We start from the raw sequence: 20,104 nt of genomic DNA, 5'->3' as shown, positions 1-20,104 counted from the left end.
TCACTAACAGCTGAAGCATGCCAACTCAACTCAGTAGGCTAATTTATATACAAAACAAAATATAGCCTTGAGTATTTTGTAATTACAGTCGTTTCTTGCTTTTTTTTATAAGAAATAATTTTTACAAAGACCAAGTTACAAACGATATATCTTTTTAGAAGATGAAACTACATTCTTTCAAATAAGAACACCAGTAAAAACAACAGCAATGGTAAATAATTATACATTGAAATTCACTCCTGATTATTTATTTATCTTTCTCCTATTTGCACACTCCATTTCACTCACCAATGTTCATCTTCAAGCAATCTTAAGTCGTACGTTACTATATGACTATAGGCATCTTTCTTTGGGCAACCGGTTACCTGGCACGGGGAAGAGATTCTATATTCAGATTCATGGTGACCCGTTTAACTGGATCACTTGTATCAGTGCTTCTATATTTAGTTTGAGCTAATTCCGTTGCTAAAGATAAAGACTCATTCAGTTCACTCACTACCACACTTATGATTGGCCTTCTGTTGGGATTTGGAGATACACATGCCGTTGCTATTTCTACTGCTTTCCAAACTGAGTTACTATCAAACTCTCCTTCTAACCTTGAGTCAACAATAGCATTGATATCACCTTTCCCAATCAAGGACCTAACCCATTCACTTATGTGACTTTTTTCTTCATTCTTCGCTATCACTGGTTGCCCCGTGATTATCTCTAGAAGCACAACGCCAAAGCTATAAACGTCGCTCTTCTCTGTTAATCTACTGGTTAGGTAGTATCTGTAACACAGAATGTAACTCAATTTATTTTCTGTCAGAAGTTTGTGAACATAAACATTCATATAGAATTGCTATATTGTCCAAGACACTCACTCAGGGTCTAGATAACCAGGAGTACCAGCAATGACAGTTGACACATGAGTTCCCCCATCTGTTAGGACAGCTTTGGACAGACCAAAATCAGATAATTTTGCATGGAGGTGTTCATTCAACAAGATGTTTGTAGATTTTACATCTCTGTGGAATATTGGTGGCTTACAACCATTTTGCAGATACTCCAATCCTGAGGCCAAAAGTATATTAAGAGAGGAAATGAAGAATTAAGAAAAGAATATTATCGCTGTACTTTTTTACCTAAGGCTGCATCCACTGCGATTCGAAGTCTCTTTTCCCAGTTCAAGAAATTTCTTTGGCTTCGTTTACCTGCATAATCAAGTTCTATAACTTTCTGTACATATTTTTGTTTCACTAAAGGTTAGTCATATGACTTGCACAATTGTCCAATAAGGAAATATCCATATCCAGTGTTTTAGAAAAAAAATTAGTTTGGAAATTTATTGCACAGATTTTAAAAAGGAAATTAATTTTTTTGGAGCTAACCAGAGAGATGTTCTTGTAAGTTTCCGTTGGCCATGTACTCGTATACGAGACCCTTATTGGTTCCTTCATTACAGTAACCAACAAGGGAGGTCAAACTTTTGTGATGAACTCTCATAAGAAGTTTAACCTGTAAATCAAAATGTCAACAATTTTTTTAACCTTGTATAGTTATTGCTGAGCTTAGGAACTTGGTGTAATGTGATTAAAAAGCCTACCTCTGCTTGAAATTGTTGATAACCATGAACAGAGGATGGGGAAAGCATTTTCACTGCAACTGGAGTGTCTTCTATATAGCCCAGATAAACTGTTCCAAATCCTCCTTTACCAACAATTGTAGTGAAATTGTTGGTGATTTTAACGATATCAGAGTATGAATATATTTGCTTTTGAAATCGAAGTGATGAATCATTTTGTTCAGTGTATTGCGGTGATATGGCACTTTGATCCTTTTCTAACATCAAAGCTGTTGAATGTCATGCACAAGTTTCTTAAAAACTAACGTTTGAATTCGATTGGAAAATTATCAACAAAAATTACGAATCTTAATAACTGCATCATCACCTTTGGCTTTTCTTCTTTTAGCGGTCCACAACATGGCTGCCACTACTACCAAAAGGATCAAAACCCCGCCAACTGATGCTACTATGGGTGTAGCAATGCTATTGTGTTTCTTTTTTTTCTTCTTGTTGCTTTGATCAGCTTCACATAAATATGGATTTTGGTCGACACTGCGACAAATTCACAGTAAGTCTTACAAGTCATACAAATTTTCTATAGATACTTCAATTCGTGTTCCTTATGCCGAGATATTCAGTGGATGAAGTGGTACCACACCCTTATTTAACATGTATACTAAAAAGAGTTCCAAATTCAATTTTATAGGCCATGGGTGTGAAAGTCGTACACAGAGGAAGATATATATATAAACAGCAGTTGTGATAGATGACTACAAATGCGGGGTAAAGATGATTTATTTAAAAGCCATTTTAAATTTGAGAATTCTGAATAAGATGTATACCGTAGTAAGAGGGAATCTTTATTAAGTGCTGGTGGAATTAAACCAGAGAGGTTATTCTTCTCCAAGTTTCTGCAAAGAATAGGAAATATAATATAATTTCTATATTTTGATACAGATGATATCAGCAACAACCACTGAAGGAACTTACAAGATCTTTAAGTGTTGCAGTTGTGACAGAAAATCAGGAATTTCACCGTTTAAGCTATTGTTTGATAAATCCCTGGAAACCAAATTACTTCCGCTTTTAAGTATGTTGAAATCTTGACACATGTATGAAAAAATAAAAGAGTTCCGACAGATTTGACACATGTATGGACCAGGTGAAACAGAGAAACTCACAATATCTCCAGCATGGTGAGATTTGAAATTGAAGGGGCAATCTTTCCATGCAATCCACTTGAAGATAAATTCCTGTTTTGCACAACCAAATGATTACAAAGAGTTGTGTGCAATAGCATTACAAGGCTTAATTAAGTTTTAATTATCTGGTAGAAATGAATATTTTCAATTAAGTCTGAAAAACTATAATTAAATAAAAAAATAATTGAAGAATATAACATGTTGATAATTAAGAGAATGAGGACTTACAAAGTTGTGATTCTTGGAGACTCAATTCCTTGATAAGAACAATTGAGACCATCCCACAAGTAGGCTGCAGGGGCGCATGGATCACCTTCCCAATCTCTTTTCACTCCATAAACTGACTTTATGCTTGTAATCGCATCAACTATATATGTTTCAAATCATAACAAAACAATTGTAAAAACAGAAGAAATGGATATAAAATATGATAGTTTGGTGGCTTACCATCTCCTTGGAATGTATCAGATTGATGAAATTGTTTTACTTTGTAAATTTCAATGGCATTCATGATGGGAGGTAGGGTTGAATTTTCGGTCCTCTCCAGGGAAAATTTAATTTCTTTTCCGCTGAGGGCTGACACGCTATATATCGTGAAGACGCGCATGTACGGCGGAGAATAATTTTGCAAAAATAATGCACCGCTCATGTTGAATTGTCTTGTCTGATTGGTGGTTAACACTTGAAGCTCCGTGAAGTGCATGTACACAGAGAATTCATCAGTTTCATGTTCTGGCTCCCACCTTATTACCAACGGCGCATTATCATTTGCTGGTGTAACTGCGGTGCTCATGATGGTTGCTTCCGGTTTGTACTCGTTCTCAACAAAAGAATCATCTGAAATCGAAACACTTAGCTGTGTCCAATTTTCCTTGAAGTCACAGGTAGACCAGATACGATCATAATCATCATACCCGTACCTGTGAGAAAATCAGAAAATTACAACACAATCAATCCATCTTTTAATGCAGAAAAATATTTAATCCATAACTATGATTTCACCTGTAAACTGTGTTAGAACCCAAATCGCACCGCATGTAACGTTCCAGCGATCCTGGAGTGACGTATGTATCATTATTCAAAGTCCTCAATTCTATGGCTGTTATAAATGGTGTACCATTGCCTGTGTAAACCAGACAGATTTGTATGAAATCCAGTGAAGATACATGTATGATTTCCATGGATTGGTCAATGGATGCATTTTTTATAGTGACTGTATCCCACAGGTTAGCTCCCAGAAGTAGATCAAACTGTGGTAGCATATTTCGGCCATCATAATTTCCATACAGAAAAACAGTGCGGACGAGATACTTAGAGCCTCTTGTGACGCTTATTTTGTAGCAGTTCCTTTTTCCTTCGGGGAAGCTTCTCAGCCTCCACAGCTGTCGTTGAGTGTGTGTGCTGGTCTCTTCAGATGTTATTATCCCTCTCACACCAGTATTTATGAAATTTGCATCCGAAACATAATTTATGTCCAATGATGGCTCGGTATAGTTCACACCTGCTTCGGCTCCGCAATCTATGCTGATGAATCCTAAAACATAAACATGCAAAATATGCATGGCACTTGAGACTTGAGCTAAACTTTTATGAAAGGATAATGGTCTAATGAAAATTCATGTTTTAATTTGATAACAAACCTGGTTGGCCCTTAGCTTGAATCAGAATGACAAGAACTAGAGCTCCTACGAAAATCGATGACATTCCCATTTTTAATCACCTTCTGCTTTCTGGTTTTGAAGTAGACTATGATACATATATATGAGCTTGGCTTGTTACTTTTGTGACTTGTATTACAAAAGGAACTTTGTTTGTGTTCGGGCGACGTGGTCAATGGGACATCCACTTTCTTACTTAGAATTTCCTGTCATATTCATCACTTGTCACTCATGTACTTGTCTTAAAAATAATACTGCATTCACTGTCAATCATATAACCATGATGCTTCTTAATTAACAGATATTAAATTAACAATAAAATGCTTATGTATGTAATATGATGTGTATGTTACAAAGATGGAAGGCTTTTGAATCCAGCCTTTGTTTCATGATGAATTCCTCTACTTCTCTGATTTAACTATTTCTTTTTTATCAGCAAGAAACAATATATACATATGAACCACTTCAGCAATGATCCAATCCATATAAAAAAAAATTAAGATAACCATACAACACTCTCTGATCCAACCGGGCATGGCCAATGGCTGAGTTTAGTATCATGTCATTCTGAGATGAAGGAAAGAGACTTAACCTTTGTGGTGGCCAATGGCTGAGTTTAGTATCATGTCATTCTGAGATGAAGGAACGAGACTTAACCTTTGTGGTTTAGAATATCATTTGTACAAACTCACCCAGTAGAATCATTCTGATGATTTTAAGATGTTAATCGTTCTCTCAATTTGACTTTGCATGCACTACAACTTACCAACTTTAAAAAAAAATCTAGCTATTTACTAATTGTGTTATGCACGTCCTTATATACTAAAGATAACATATTATTAAGGTAAAAGATATAATCTTAGAAGAAAGGAATAACTGCTGAAGAGAAAAAAATGTTAAAAATAGAAGAAGAAATCTTGTTCATTGTCATTATGATTCGAGACATGTTACAGAGTGTTTGTGTTAAAAATGTGTATTATTATCTTGTATAATATGTCTTACAACTCTTATTTACTGATATTCACATATAACATGTTCCTCGTACATATTTCTTAATTTCTTTTGTCCCTTTCAACTTTAGTCAAATTATTCTTTCTAACTTCTTTATAATATCCACTTGCTTACTTAGAATTTCCTGTCATTTTCATCAGTTGTCACTCATCATAAAATTAATACTACATCTGGTCAAACAATGTAAATTGCAATTAATACCAATGGATGCATCTTAAAAAATAATCTCTACCTATCAGAATAAATGTGCTCCTAACCAAAAATACTAATAAAGTTATCTTTATTATAAATCTTCTTTGACGGAAAATACGTATCATAACATAAACATTTTAAGAAAATGATTAGAAATATATGCTTAAAAATAATAATTAATATTACATTGAAAAATTAAATCCACATTAATTATATTAAAAAAGGGGTATTTAATCAACAAGAATTTTTTCCATTTGTGTGTTCTGAACCTTTTATATACGTTACGCCTTTAGAAATTTTATCCTTGCCAATAGCTTTTTTAGAAATTCTTACTTTGGTTTGTTGAAGGTAATAAGAAAAATCAAACTCGTCTTTTCATTATCAACTTATAATGCGCACTGATATAAATTAAAAAAGAAACTGATTGCTGAGTTCTTAAGAATCTCGTTCACTTTTATAATATTTCTGACTACAATATAATTTAGCATGATATTAAATAGTTTTTAAATTGGTATCTAATTAGTTATCAAAGTTTTAACTACCAATTATTTAGATTCTAAATTTGGTAGCAAAAATTTTGGTAACTAATTAGATACCAATTTAAAAACCATTTAATAATGATAGAAACTAATTTAGAAAGCAAAAGTATTTTTTAGTTTCTAAAATGGTCTTTAATCTAGTCATTGTAGTAACTAATTATTTTGTGTCTCTAAAATTGATTTTTATTTCATGATTTTCTTGTAATGTAGAAATAGACCGACTGATAAAAAAAAGTTAATCATTCTTTTAATCTCAATCCATTTGAGAACAACACACATCTTAATTAACCTGTGTTCCGGTTCCGTCTGGTTATTTAGATATAATGGAACTACATATGTGCAGCAATGTCATTGTATCTGGAAATGATAAAAATACAACATTTCATACAAAAATTTGTATAATCTTTTTTTATCTTCTATTATCGTAACGTGTAAATGATGAGTATAAAAAAAATAAACACCACAATTTGTTGTTGAAAATAACATTTCAATTTATTTTATACAAAGTCAAAAATTTCAAATGTATAATTGTGCTAAGATTTACATTAAATATTAGTGCATACCAGTAACATAAGTCGACTTGTTAAGTTCGATCTTTCATAAGCTTTATAGATAGATTAAAGAATGATATAATTAAGAATCTAATAAAAATAATTAATATCTATGAGGTTAAGGGGGAATTATCTAAATATTTCCAAAAATCAGCAAGAAAACGGATTTTAAAATATATCAAGAATGTTGGAATAAGTATAAAGCAATCTCATAGAATAATAATGGAGCATGTCTATAAATAAACAACATTAATAAGTGGAAAATAATTAATTTCCTAATCTTAGGACTACGGTGCAGTGGAAAAGGTCATGGGATTATAACAACTAGCTTTTATTTAATATGAATATACGTTGTCATATATGAAAGAAAAAAAAAACAATAAGATCATATTCTTTGTCTAAGAATGAAACATATAATAATTAAACTAGAGGTATCACATTCACAACAAATTCAGAATATATACATATGAATGTATACTATGTTTTTGAGAAGGGCTGCAGTAAGGTATCCAGGGTGAAAACTTGTTTTGTGAAGTACAAAGATGAAGCTTTTATCACGGGCAGAGGTTTGTCAAAATCCTAATTCTGTTTGTGATCACAATTCTAAACTGCTGATAGAGAAGTAGGGGCTAGGGAGGTATCACAATCTTTGAGCACTAAGTATCAAAGCTAGCCGACAGGTGGTCTCACCAACATAGCAACTCCAATGGAAGATAATGTGAGGAAAGGGATGTTATGCAGATATGTGCTGCATAATCATGTGTGATCTTGTTTTTAGGAAAATGCAAAACCATCTTTTGGTGCAGGGTCAGGTATAAGATGCTACAGTGGCAGCTAGGCTGCTTCTTTGATTTACACAGTTTAGTACTGGTACACTAAAGAGTAATAACTAGCACATGTTGATTGTGAATTTGTTGAGTGAGCTGCAACAAGGATTAAGAAAGTGCATTGGTCATGAAGCTGCTGGCCTTCCTTATGGAATGATGCAGACCCAACCAATGTAGAAAAAGGGATGCAGTTTTGGAGTTATATAAAGGGAGCAGCAGTTGTGCTGTTATGCAGAACAGCAAGCTCCAGTTTTGGGATTGTATAACAGCAATGGCCTACTCAAATACATGTTCTGTTCATGATTGTGACAGTTATTTTGGTTGCCTTTGATTTTCGTACAGATGTTGGTTCTTGTATAAGGGTTGTAAAGTATCCCTCTTAATTTAATTTTATTCTTTGCCGATAAAAAAAAAGTAAAAAAGTATTTCACTAAAAAATTATTTCTTCATATAGGTTCACATTTCACTAAAAAATTATTTATTCTTCTACTTTTAGTCGTTGTAGTCTGGAGCAATTCACAGGTTGATTAGAGAAACATTAAAGAAAGGAACACATTTTACATTAAAAATCTCAATTGAAATTCATTTAGTCCAATAAACATTGAAGAATAAAAAAGGATGCAATTATCTTAAGTAATAAGATCACTTCCTTTTATTACATTATATTATTTGGTTTGTATTTTACCTCCCCAGAGGAGTGAATTCAGTGTCCAGATTCACGGTGAGCGGTTCAATTGAATCTGTTGATAGATGAGCAGGAATGAGTTTAGTTCGTGCTATTTGGGTTGCTAAAGTCTCCTTTAGTTCAGTCACTATCATCGTCATCATTGGCCTTTCACTGGGATTTAATGAAACACATGCCATTGCTATCTGTACAGCTTTCCAAGCTGAATTAATGTCAAAATCTCCCTCTAACCTTGAGTCAACAATGGCCTTGATATCCCCTTTTTCAATCAGTGATCTAACCCGTTCAATGATGTGACTCCTTTTTTCATTCCCCTCTATTACAGGTTGATAAGTGATGATTTCCAAAAGAACAACTCCAAAGCTATAAACATCACTTTTCTGTGTCAATCTATTGGATATGTAGTACCTGCAAGACAATCATGTAACCCAATTTATCATAGTTCAAATATCCACGTATAATATAAACTATCACTACAATTGAAGTGCTTACTCGGGGTCTAGATAACCAGGAGTACCAGCAACAACAGTTGACACATGAGTTACCTCATCAATTGGGATAACTTTGGATAGACCAAAATCAGATAACTTTGCTTGGAACTTTTCATCCAACAAGATGTTTGTAGATTTTATGTCTCTATGGATTATAGGAGGGTTGCATCCAGTTTGAAGATACTCCAATCCTGATATTAGATTTATTGCAAATATTTTGAGAGGGAAAAAGAGAGTTCACAAAAAACATAATTTCAACTTTTCTTCCTCACCTAGGGCTGCATCCATTGCTATACGAAGTCTCTCTTCCCAGCTAAAGAACTTTGATTTGCTGTGTTTACCTGCATAAAACAACTTCTGTAACTTTCTATATACTTATGATGCAAATCAAGATGAAAAGGAAGCCAACATTCAAGAACAAGAAGACCAAACTCATGGAGAAGCCCTTTCTTTCCATCTTCCGTTTTCTTCCATTCTTGTGTTTCTTGCTTGTGTTTCCTATTCCATTCGGTGCAATCTGTTCTTTGCTGTTTTCCCTTTCTTTTTCTGCACTTTATTTCTTCTTTAATCAGTGCAATTTGATTGTTTCCTTTCTGTTCTTGGTTCGTCCATTTTAGGTATCCAATTACATGTGATAATCTTGTTGTTTTCAAAGTCCTTTCCATGGGTTTTGTTGTTTAGCTCATTTCATTCGGTAGATCCTTTGTATGCTGCATTAACTTGCTGTTCTTAGCACTGTTCTTGTGGTTCCTGAACTGTCCTTGAGTAGTTCTTGGGGTTTACTTGCTGTTTTAGAGTTACCCTTTCATTCTATATCCATATCATGTTATTGGAATCATATCATGTGGTATCATGAGTCTTAGGTGTGTTCTTGTGAATGTTTGAGTTGTTTTGGCACTTTTAATTAAAGAACTTTACATTCTTGTCTTTATCTTTCTGTTTTAGGTTTATTTTTTAGTATTTCTTGTTGTTTTCTTGTTCTTATTACATTGTGTTTGTGTCATTTTGATTTTTCATATCCTTCTTAGTTTTGTCAAAGTCATGTTTCTCCAAAAATGTTATCAATTCTATGTAGTCATTTTTTTGATAATTTTGGTTTCTTGATTTTGTGTTGAGTACAGATTTATGTGTTTGTTTTCTTGATCCTTTGGTGCTTTTTCTTTTTAGTTTTGAGTTCATACTTGTGTAATAGACCTATACAAGTTCTTAAACATCACTTCTATTATGTCTTTTAAAGTTCTTAATTATGTTTTTCATTCCAGTTAAGTTTTCTCTGTTTTCTTAAAAACGTGCTGACTGTTTCGATTTATTGCAATTTCTTTGCTTACTGGAAATTTCTGAAATTCTGGATTTGAGTTCTTCAAAGTTTTATAAAAAAGAAGTACATCAAAATTCCAAGTACAAAAAAAATGATAAATGAAATACGTCCAGTGTGTAATTCTGGCGAAAAAAATACAGTAATCTGACAGTGATTTTGCAAAATTTATCACAATTAATTGGCTTACTGTTTTTGTGTAATTCCAGTGCCAATTTTTAGATAACATCTAGAATTTCCAGTGGTTAAAGTTTCACATTCCAGTTCGCTTTCTACAGTTACAGGTAAATATTTTAATTCACGCACAGTTTTAAAAAAAAAAAATTCCAGTAGCATTGTTTTTGTTTTCTTCATCTGCTCTAGTGCTTTTCTTTAGGTTTCTTTTGTGTGCCATCCTTTAATTGAGTACCTTATTTTTCTTGCTTGTCTTTTCTTCACTATTCTTTAAGTTTGTCATATATCTTGTATTCCTTTTGATATAGCCTTTCTTGTTTACACATTTTCTTGCTTGTCTTTTATTGTTCTTTAAGTTTTCTGGTGGATGCTCTTGGATAAAGTGGGTGAGTGCTTTGACATATTTCACTTGAAAATCACCAAACCACAAGATTAGCTTGGAAGAGAATTGAATTCTTTTTGGAGTGATTTGAGTGCAAATTTTGTCACAAAACCGCAAGCATCTTTGTCATTTTCCCCTTGTTTTACTAACTTTGTTTTCCTTAATTGTTTGTTCATTTGTGTACTGTTTTGTTATTAAAATGGAGCATTATTCAAGTAGTGGTTCATCCGAGTCTAACTTTCCACCAAAAGCATACATTAAAGGTGAATTGAAGGATGCCAAAAAGACCATTGCACAAAAAGATGAAGCCATAAGAAAATTAGAAACAAGGTCGCAAAGGCTTGAAAAAAATCATGCAACATCCAACAATTCTGCACATGGAAGGCGCCATTTGTTGAATAAACTTTAAATGTTAGTTTGTGGGTTTTAAAATTAGAAGTTACTAGAATATTATAGAATGAGGGTTTGGATAGGTGAAAGGTCAAAAGTTGTAAGTGGGATTTTAATTATGTTGTTAGTGGGATTTTAAGGTCATAATGTAGATCTTTCTAGAAGAGCTTCCTAAAAGCCTATAAAAAGGATGTTCTCTCATTTGTAAGATGCACCACAGAAAGAAATACAACAAAGAAAAATTACAAAGAAGAGTATTTCTTTTAGAGAAATTCAAGTGTGAGTGAGTGTCTGTTTTTTTACAATTTGGTATCAAGAGCCAATGGCGAATGTGACGGGTCAAATACCGCTACCACGGTTAACAAAGGCGACCAGATATGACAACTGGAGCATTCAAATGAAAGCTCTTCTCGGTTCTCAGGATTCATGGGAGGTGGTCGAAGAAGGTTTTGAAGAACCTACCAATACCACGGGTTATACGGCAGCTCAAACCAAGGCATTGAAAGAGATGTGATCGAAAGATAAGGTAGCTTTGCACATGTTGTATAGAGCTGTTGATGAGGCAATTTTTGAGAAGATTGCTGGTGCGTCCACTTCAAAGGAAGCATGGGACATATTGGAGAAGGTGTTCAAAGGAGTTGACCGAGTTAAGCAAGTGCGTCTACAAACTCTGCGTGGCGAGTTGGAGAACATGAAGATGATGGAGTCAGAAAGCGTATCTGACTACATCACGCGTGTACAGACTGTGGTGAATCAACTCAACCGAAACGGTGAAACTCTGACCGATGCACGAGTTGTGGAGAAGATTTTGAGAACATTAACAGACTATTTTGAGAGTATTGTGTGCGCGATAGAAGAGTCAAAGAACCTTGCGATGGTCACAGTCGACGAGCTTGCCGGTTCTCTCGAGGCACACGAGCAACGAAAGAAGAAGAAGAAGGAGGAAACACTCGAGCAAGCACTTCAAACCAAGGCCTCAATCAAAGACGAAAAGGTACTTTATCATCAAAATTCTCAATATAGAGGGCGTGGTCGTGGAAGTCGTGGAAACGGTCGTGGTGGAAAAGGCAGCAACCATGAAGGGTACTATAAGGAGAAGGAATAGTCGAGCCAACCAAATTGGCGTGGAAGAGGACGTGGTAGAGGAAGAGGCGGCCGATCGAATTATTCCAACATCGAGTGCTACAAATGTCACAAATATGGTCACTATGCGAAGGATTGTAACTCTGACAAATGTTAGAATTGTGGTAAAGTGGGGCATTTTGCAAAAGATTGTCGTGCTGATATAAAGATAGAAGAAACAACCAACCTAGCCTTGGAAGTCGAAACGAATGAAGGTGTTCTCTTGATGGCTCAAGATGAAGTCAACATTAACAATGACACTCTGTGGTACCTCGACTCTGGAGCAAGCAACCATATGTGCGGTCACGAGTACCTATTCAAAGATATGCAAAAGATTGAAGATGGTCATGTTTCATTTGGAGATGCATCAAAGGTGGAGGTCAAAGGGCGAGGTACGGTTTGCTACTTACAAAAGGATGGCTTAATTGGGTCACTCCAAGATGTTTATTACGTACCAGACCTCAAGACCAACATTTTGAGTATGGGGCAACTCACGGAGAAAGGTTACTCGATATTTTTGAAAGATCGACTCCTACACTTGAAGAACAAGCAAGGGCGTTTGGTTGCTCGAATTGAGATGGAAAGAAGTCGGATGTACAAGCTGAAGTTGAGAAGCATACGAGAAAAATGTTTGCAAGTCAACATAGAAGATAAGGCATCGTTGTGGCATCTCCGTTTTGGTCACCTACATCATGGTGGACTAAAAGAGTTAGCGAAGAAGAATATGGTGCACGGGCTACCCAACATGGACTACGAGGGAAAATTTTGTGAAGAATGTGTGCTCAGCAAGCATGTGAGAACCTCGTTTCCAAAGAAGGCTCAATATTGGGCTAAGCAACCTCTCGAATTGATTCATACCGACATATGTGGACCAATTACTCCAGATTCCTTCAGCGGTAAAAGGTATTTCATTACCTTCATTGATGATTTCTCACGGAAAACTTGGGTTTACTTTCTGAAAGAAAAATCCGAGGCATTTGAGGTGTTCAAAAAGTTCAAGGTGATGGTGGAGAGGACAACTGATAAACAGATCAAAGCTGTACGATCTGATAGAGGTGGCGAGTATACTTCAACGACTTTCATGGAGTATTGCGAGGAGTAAGGCATAAGGCGATTTCTAACTGCACCATACACTCCTCAACAAAATGGTGTGGCCAAGAGGAAGAATCGGACCATTCTCGACATGGTTCGATCAATGCTTAAGAGCAAAAAGATGCCAAAGGAATTTTGGGCGGAAGCTGTGCAATGCGCCATCTATGTGCAAAATCGATGTCCACATGTGAAGTTAGATGATCAAACACCACAAGAGGCATGGAGCGGACAAAAGCCAACAGTTTCTCATCTCAAAGTGTTTGGTAGTGTGGCTTATGCACACGTACCAGATCAACGAAGAACGAAGCTCGAAGACAAAAGCAAAAGGTATGTTTTTATTGGGTATGATGAGAAGACAAAAGGATACAAGCTCCTTGACCCGATACGCAAGAAGGTGATGGTGAGTCGTGATGTGCAAATAAATGAAGCAAGCGAGTGGGATTGGAACAATTCTTCAGAAGTTATGATTGAAGTTGGAGAATCATCACCGACAAGTATAAATTTCGAAACAACCGATGATGAAGATGAACCACGACAACCTAAAATTCGAAGTTTGCATGATTTGTATGATTCGACAAATGAGGTACATCTAGTATGTCTTTTGGCAGATGCTGAAAATATCAGCTTTGAAGAGGCGGTGCAAGACAAGAAGTGGCAAACTGCCATGGATGAGGAGATTAAAGCAATTGACCGCAACAACACATGGGAGCTAACAGAATTGTCAGAGGGAAGTCAGTCCATTGGTGTGAAGTGGATATTCAAGAAAAAGATGAATGCTCAAGGCGAGATAGAGAGGTACAAGGCGCGACTCGTTGTGAAGGGATACAAACAAAAGGAGGGAATTGACTACGATGAGGTGTTTGCTCCCGATGTAAGAATGGAGACAATTCGATTGCTCATTTTCCAAGCGGCTCAATTTAAATGGCCGATATTTCAAATGGATGTCAAGTCAGCATTCTTGAATGGTGTGCTTGAAGAAGAAGTCTACATCGAACAACCACCTGGGTACATGAAAATCGGAGAGGAGAAGAAGGTGCTAAAATTGAAGAAGGCACTTTACGGGTTGAAGCAAGCACCGCGGGCATGGAATACTCGTATCGATACATACTTCAAGGAGAACGAGTTCAAGCAATGTCCTTACGAGCATGCTCTTTTCGCAAAGAACAGTGGAGGTAACATGATATTTTTTGCTCTTTATGTTGATGATCTCATTTTTATGGGTAACAATAATGAGATGATAGAAGAGTTTAAGGATACAATGAGACGAGAATTCGAGATGATAGATTTGGGATTGATGAAGTTTTTCCTTGGCTTGGAAGTTAGACAAAAAGAGACAGGTATTTTTGTATCACAGGAGAAATATGCAAAGGAGATTTTGAAGAAGTACAAGATGGAAAATTGCAACCCAGTATCAATACCAATGGAACCAGGTGCAAAACTCTCAAAGTTCGATGGAGGAGAACGTGTCGATGCAAGTAGATACCGGAGTTTGGTAGGAAGCCTTCGTTATCTCACATGCACAAGGCCAAATCTTTCATTAAGTGTCGGCATCATAAGTCGATTCATGGAGGAACCGGTTTACTCACATTGGAAGGCGTTGAAGCGAGTCCTACGGTACATCCAAGGTACTGTATCACTCAGATTGTTCTACTCAAAAGCAGAAGATTACAAGTTGGTGGGTTACTCTGACAGCGATTGGTGCGGAGACATAGATGATCGGAAAAGTACATCAGGATATGTATTCTTTATGGGCAACACAACATTTTCTTGGCTTTCAAAGAAGCAACCGATCGTGACGCTATCGACGTGTGAAGCTGAATATGTGGCAGCATCTTGGTGTGTATGTCATGCGATATGGCTGAGAAACTTGTTGAGTAAGATGGAGCTAAAGCAACTAGATGCAACTGTGATTCAAGTTGACAACAAATCAGCAATTGAGTTGGCAAAGAACCCAGTGAACCATGAAAGAAGCAAACACATTGACGTTCGTTTTCACTTTATCCGTGATCATGTGAAGAAAGGAAGTGTGGAATTGGTGCATGTGGCAAGTCAGGATCAAGTTGCGGATATCTTCACAAAACCGCTACCGAAAGTACTTTTCGACAAATACAAGAAGATGATTGGCATGATGGATGGTATAAACATTTAAGTTTATGGGGGAGTTTTGTTGAATAAACTTTAAATGTTAGTTTGTGGGTTTTAAAATTAGAAGTTACTAGAATATTATAGAATGAGGGTTTGGATAGGTGAAAGGTCAAAAGTTGTAAGTGAGATTTTAATTATGTTGTTAGTGGGATTTTAAGGTCATAATGTAGATCTTTCTAGAAGAGCTTCCTAAAGCCTATAAAAAGGATGTTCTCTCATTTGTAAGATGCACCACAGAAAGAAATACAACAAAGAAAAATTACAAAGAAGAGTATTTCTTTTAGAGAAATTCAAGTGTGAGTGAGTGTCTGTTTTTTTACACCATTCACATAGAAGTCCTTCAAGAAGTGCTTCTAATCATCTTGGCCGTGAAGAAGAATCGGATGGAGGACGGTACCACCAAACCCATCAACACCACCGTCATCATCATAGAGAAAGAAGGCACCATGAAGAAAAGCTTTACTTACCCTATGTAAAATTACCTCCCTTTAGTGGGGAAGGAGATCCTAATGTGTACTTGGGGTGGGAAGCAAAATATGAGCAAATTTTTTATGTGTATAAGGTCAAAGAAGACCAAAGGGTACATCTAGCCACTATAGAATTTCTAGACTATGTTTTACAATGGTGGCATAAGACACTCATGGACATTGGACTTAGAATGAGGCCTCACGTGGACTCCTGGGATGCTTATGCGCGATAGGTTCGTTCCACCACACTTTAGGAAAGACCTAATGTTGAAGCTCCAACGGCTTCACCAAGGCATGCTAAGTGTGGATAGTTATTTCAAAGAATTAGAGACGCTTATGCTTAAAATAAATTTAGATGAAAGTGAGAAAGCAAAGATTGCTAGATTTATAAGTGGTCTTCGAAGGGATATACAAGATGTTGTAGAACTTCAAGAGTATTCATCTTTACAAACCTTAGTTCACCTTGCCATCAAGGTTGAAAATCAAATTGCAAGGAAAATGGCTTTCAAAAATTCTACTCATGATGGTTACTACAACAACTCTTGGAAAAATAAAAACAAATCTTTTTCAAAGTTCCCTTCTAAAGATTCATCTTCTAAAGCTAAGGATTCTAAGCCTTCCACTTATCATAAATCACCAACCAAATCTTCAAGTAAAAAGTGTTTTAAATGTTTAGGATATGGTCACATAGCGGCTACTTGTCCTTCTAAAAGAAATATGATGATAAATGTTAATGGGGAAGTGGTGAGTGAACATGAATCTGCAAACTCTATATCATCCACACCTCCTAGGTCTCCAAGTGAGTATGAGAGCGAAAGTCCACATGAAGGTGACTTGTTAGTAGTGAGACGTATGCTTGGTCAACTTTCAAAACCTTTTGATGAAACACAAAAATATATTTTTCATACAAGGTGTCTCATTAATGACAAGTTATGTTCTTTAATAGTGGATGGGGGTAGTTGCACTAATGTAGCTAGTACAAGAGTTGTGAAGAAGTTAGCCTTACCCACTATCTCTCACACCAAGCCTTATAAATTGCAATGTTCATTTTAATTGACTAATTTTCATGTCCAGCGTTTCAGAATATAAAACTACTTTTGAATTGATCTACACAAATTGTTAACAAGAAATTAATTTCATTGAGGAACTAACCAGACAGATGTTCTTGTAAGTCTCCGTTAGCCATGTACTCATATATGAGACCCTTATAATCTCCTTCATTACAATAACCAAAAAGGGAGGTGAGATTTGCATGGTGAACCCTCATTAGAGTTTTAACCTGGAAATCAAAACCAGCCAAGTTTAAACATATATTGTTACTTTTCACCTCATAAACATGTTGAATAATTATAAATAACTCACTTCTGCTTGAAATTGTCGATAACCATGAAGTGATGAAGGAGAAAACATTTTCACTGCCACGGGAGTGTCATCAATATAACCCAGATAAACTGTTCCAAACCCACCTTTACCAACAATTGTATTGAATTTGTTGGTGATTCTAACTATATCAGAGTATGAATATATTTGTTTTTGAGTTGATGTAAAGAATCGTCTTGTTCTGTGGATTCCGGTGCCATCCCACGTTGATATAAGGTCAAAGCTGTTTAACAGTTTTGAACTTTAATGGGTCAAGATTGAATATCTTTTGGCAACTTTTAAATTAAAATTATGAGTCTAATTATAGTAGTCTAACCTTTGCGTTTTCTCCTTTTAAGAGTCCACAATAATATTGCAACGGCTATTAGAAGAATTAATAATACCCCACAAATTGATGCTACTATGGGTATAACAGTGTTTTTCTTTTTCGTCTCCTTGCATTGACCAGATTCACATAGATATGGATTTTGACCCACACTGGCATGGAAATCACAGAAAAATTATTTCAAGTTTCACTAAACCTTACAAGTAATCCATAATTTAATTACATACTTCAATTTCTTTTGCTTGTGCATAGAAATTTGGTGATCATGTATAAATGAATCTCAAACAATGCCTTAAGTATAAGTAATTAACAGTCATCCTCATAAATAACCATATTATGAATTTGAGACTTTTTAGTTTGATTCATACCTTAGGGTGAGAGAACCTTCCTCAGATTTCTCAACAAGTGCAGAGGGAATTGAACCGGAGAGGTTATTCTTCTCCAAGTTTCTAAAAACAATATCCTTTTCTATTATATGACACAGAGGATAACATATATAGTGTTTTCTATTATCTGATACAGAGAATAACATATAGTGTTCCAGTAAATGAAGTAACTTACAAGATCTTCAAGTGTTGCAACTGAATCAGAAAATCAGGAACTTCACCATTTAAGTTATTGTTAGATAAATCTCTGGAAAACAAATAGCTTGGCTATACTAAGTATGTTTAAATCTTGACACATGTGCCTAAAGTCAAAAGAATATCTTACAGATAAGTGGTTAGGATAATTAATAAGAAGATTTAAAACAAGATATTCTTCTGGTCTCATGTACTTCATGGTGAAATAAAAGAAAAAACAAAACAAAAAAAAACTCACAGCTTCTCCAACATGGTGAGCATTGAGACTGAAGGGTCTATCTTTCCTGACAATCCACTCGAAGATAAATTCCTGTTTTGCTCAATCAATAGTTGTATTTATATACAATATCATCTCAGTTTTATCAAGCAATAGTAGAAATTTGGGCAGCAAGACTTACAAAGTTGTGATTCTTGGGAACTCATTGTCGCCATAAGTACAGTTCAAACCATCCCACAAGTGGGCTGCAGGGGCGCATGGATCACCTTGCCAATCGCTTTTCACTCCATAAACTGACTTGATGCTTGTAATCGCATCAACTTTTTTTCAATGCAAAAGATGGGTTGAAGGTAGTTAAGGTCATGTACAATAGTGAAAACCAAATAAATGGATTTAAAAAATGAAAAATACCATCTCCTTGGAGTGTTTGAGGTTTCTGTAAGTCTATTACTGTGTAAATTTCAAGGGCACTGATGATGGGAGGCAGGGTTGAATTTCCGGTCCTCACGAGGGAATATTTAATTTCTTTTCCACTGACATATAAAGTGTCGACGAACAGGTATCGTGGAGAAAAATTTGGAATCCATAATTCACCGTTCCTCATGATGTTGAATTGTCTTGTCTGATTGGTGGTTAACTCTTGAATCTCTGTGAAGTGCATGTAAACATAGAATTCATCAGTTTCATCTTGTGGCTCCCAGCTTATTACCAACGGAGCACTATCATTTGCCGGTCTAACTGCGGTGCTCATGATAATAGCTCTCAGTTGGTAATCGCCCTGATTGAAAGAATCATCTGGAATCGAAGCACTTAGGTTTGTCCAATCTTCCTGGAAGTCACGGGTAAACCAGAAACGATCATAAATATCAACCGGGTACCTGTGAGAAAATCAGAAAAGTACAATAGAGTCCATCAATCTTTTAATGCAGAAAAAGATTTAATCCATAACTATGATTTCACCTGTAGATTGTGTTAGAACCCAAATCGCGCCGCAGGTAACGTTCCAGTGATCCCGATTCAGTGACGTATATATCATTTTTCAAAGTTCTCAATTCAATGGCTGTTATAAATGGTGTACCATTTCCTGTGTTAACCAGACAGATTTGTACGAAATCCTGTAAAGGTACATGTATGATCTCCTTGTTTCGGGTAATGGATGCCTTTTCTATAATCACTGTATCCCACAGGTTAGCTCCCAGAAGAAGATCAAACTGAGGTGGAATATTTTGGCCATCATAATTGTGACCGACCATAAAAACGCATTAAATAAATAGTCGTTATGTTTTACACTTTGTAACAATGATTGATGCCCATATAAAATTCATTTATATCGATTCATCGCATACTCAAAAAGACTTGGGGAGGTTAGCACCTTGTAACATGCATCTGACTTTCTCTTCAATAGTACAATTCATCATTTCAACTACTCCATTCAGTTGAGGAGTCTTTGGTGGTGTCTTTATCATTCTAATGTCATACATATTGCAATAGGCTTCAAAAGGACTATAGTACTCTCCACCATTGTCGGCTTTCAAACATTTAAGTTTTTTCCCAGTTTCACGCTCCACTAGAGCATGAAATTCTTTAAATGTTGACAGTACCTGATCTTTGGTTTTCAGCAAGTACACCTATACTCTTCTTGAGTGATCATCAATAAATGTGACAAAGTAGTAGGCTCCACCAAGAGATTTTTCAGATGGTGCACAGACATCTGTATGTACAAGTTCAAGTACTTCTTGTCTCCTTGAGAGATCACCTGATCTCTGAAAACTGACTTTGCATTGTTTACCATAAGTGCTATTAGTA

At 35.7% G+C, this 20,104-nt stretch overlaps 1 protein-coding gene and 1 pseudogene across 1 annotated transcript; both read right to left on the bottom strand.

The window, feature by feature from the left end:
* Nucleotides 1–69: 69 nt before the first annotated feature.
* LOC137835889 (LRR receptor-like serine/threonine-protein kinase IOS1) lies at nucleotides 70–4,523 on the bottom strand. Its single transcript, XM_068644632.1, has 13 exons — nucleotides 4,395–4,523; nucleotides 3,757–4,288; nucleotides 3,202–3,674; nucleotides 2,983–3,121; nucleotides 2,734–2,805; nucleotides 2,543–2,614; nucleotides 2,395–2,463; nucleotides 1,938–2,104; nucleotides 1,592–1,839; nucleotides 1,377–1,503; nucleotides 1,131–1,199; nucleotides 870–1,059; nucleotides 70–776 (listed from the first exon to the last, which is right to left on the bottom strand). Exons 1-13 carry the CDS (start codon nucleotides 4,462–4,464, stop codon nucleotides 362–364), a joined length of 2,643 nt encoding a protein of 880 aa, XP_068500733.1. The 5' UTR covers nucleotides 4,465–4,523; the 3' UTR covers nucleotides 70–361.
* Nucleotides 4,524–8,213: 3,690 nt separating this feature from the next.
* Nucleotides 8,214–19,612, bottom strand: LOC137834431 (LRR receptor-like serine/threonine-protein kinase IOS1; annotated as a pseudogene).
* Between the last annotated feature and the right edge of the window lie 492 nt (nucleotides 19,613–20,104).

Source organism: Phaseolus vulgaris, chromosome 5 (genome assembly GCF_000499845.2).
Source record: "Phaseolus vulgaris cultivar G19833 chromosome 5, P. vulgaris v2.0, whole genome shotgun sequence".
Classification (NCBI taxonomy): Eukaryota; Viridiplantae; Streptophyta; class Magnoliopsida; order Fabales; family Fabaceae; genus Phaseolus; species Phaseolus vulgaris.
The sequence above is the reverse complement of the archived record's forward strand: the minus strand, read 5'-3'. Positions and strand labels throughout refer to the sequence as shown.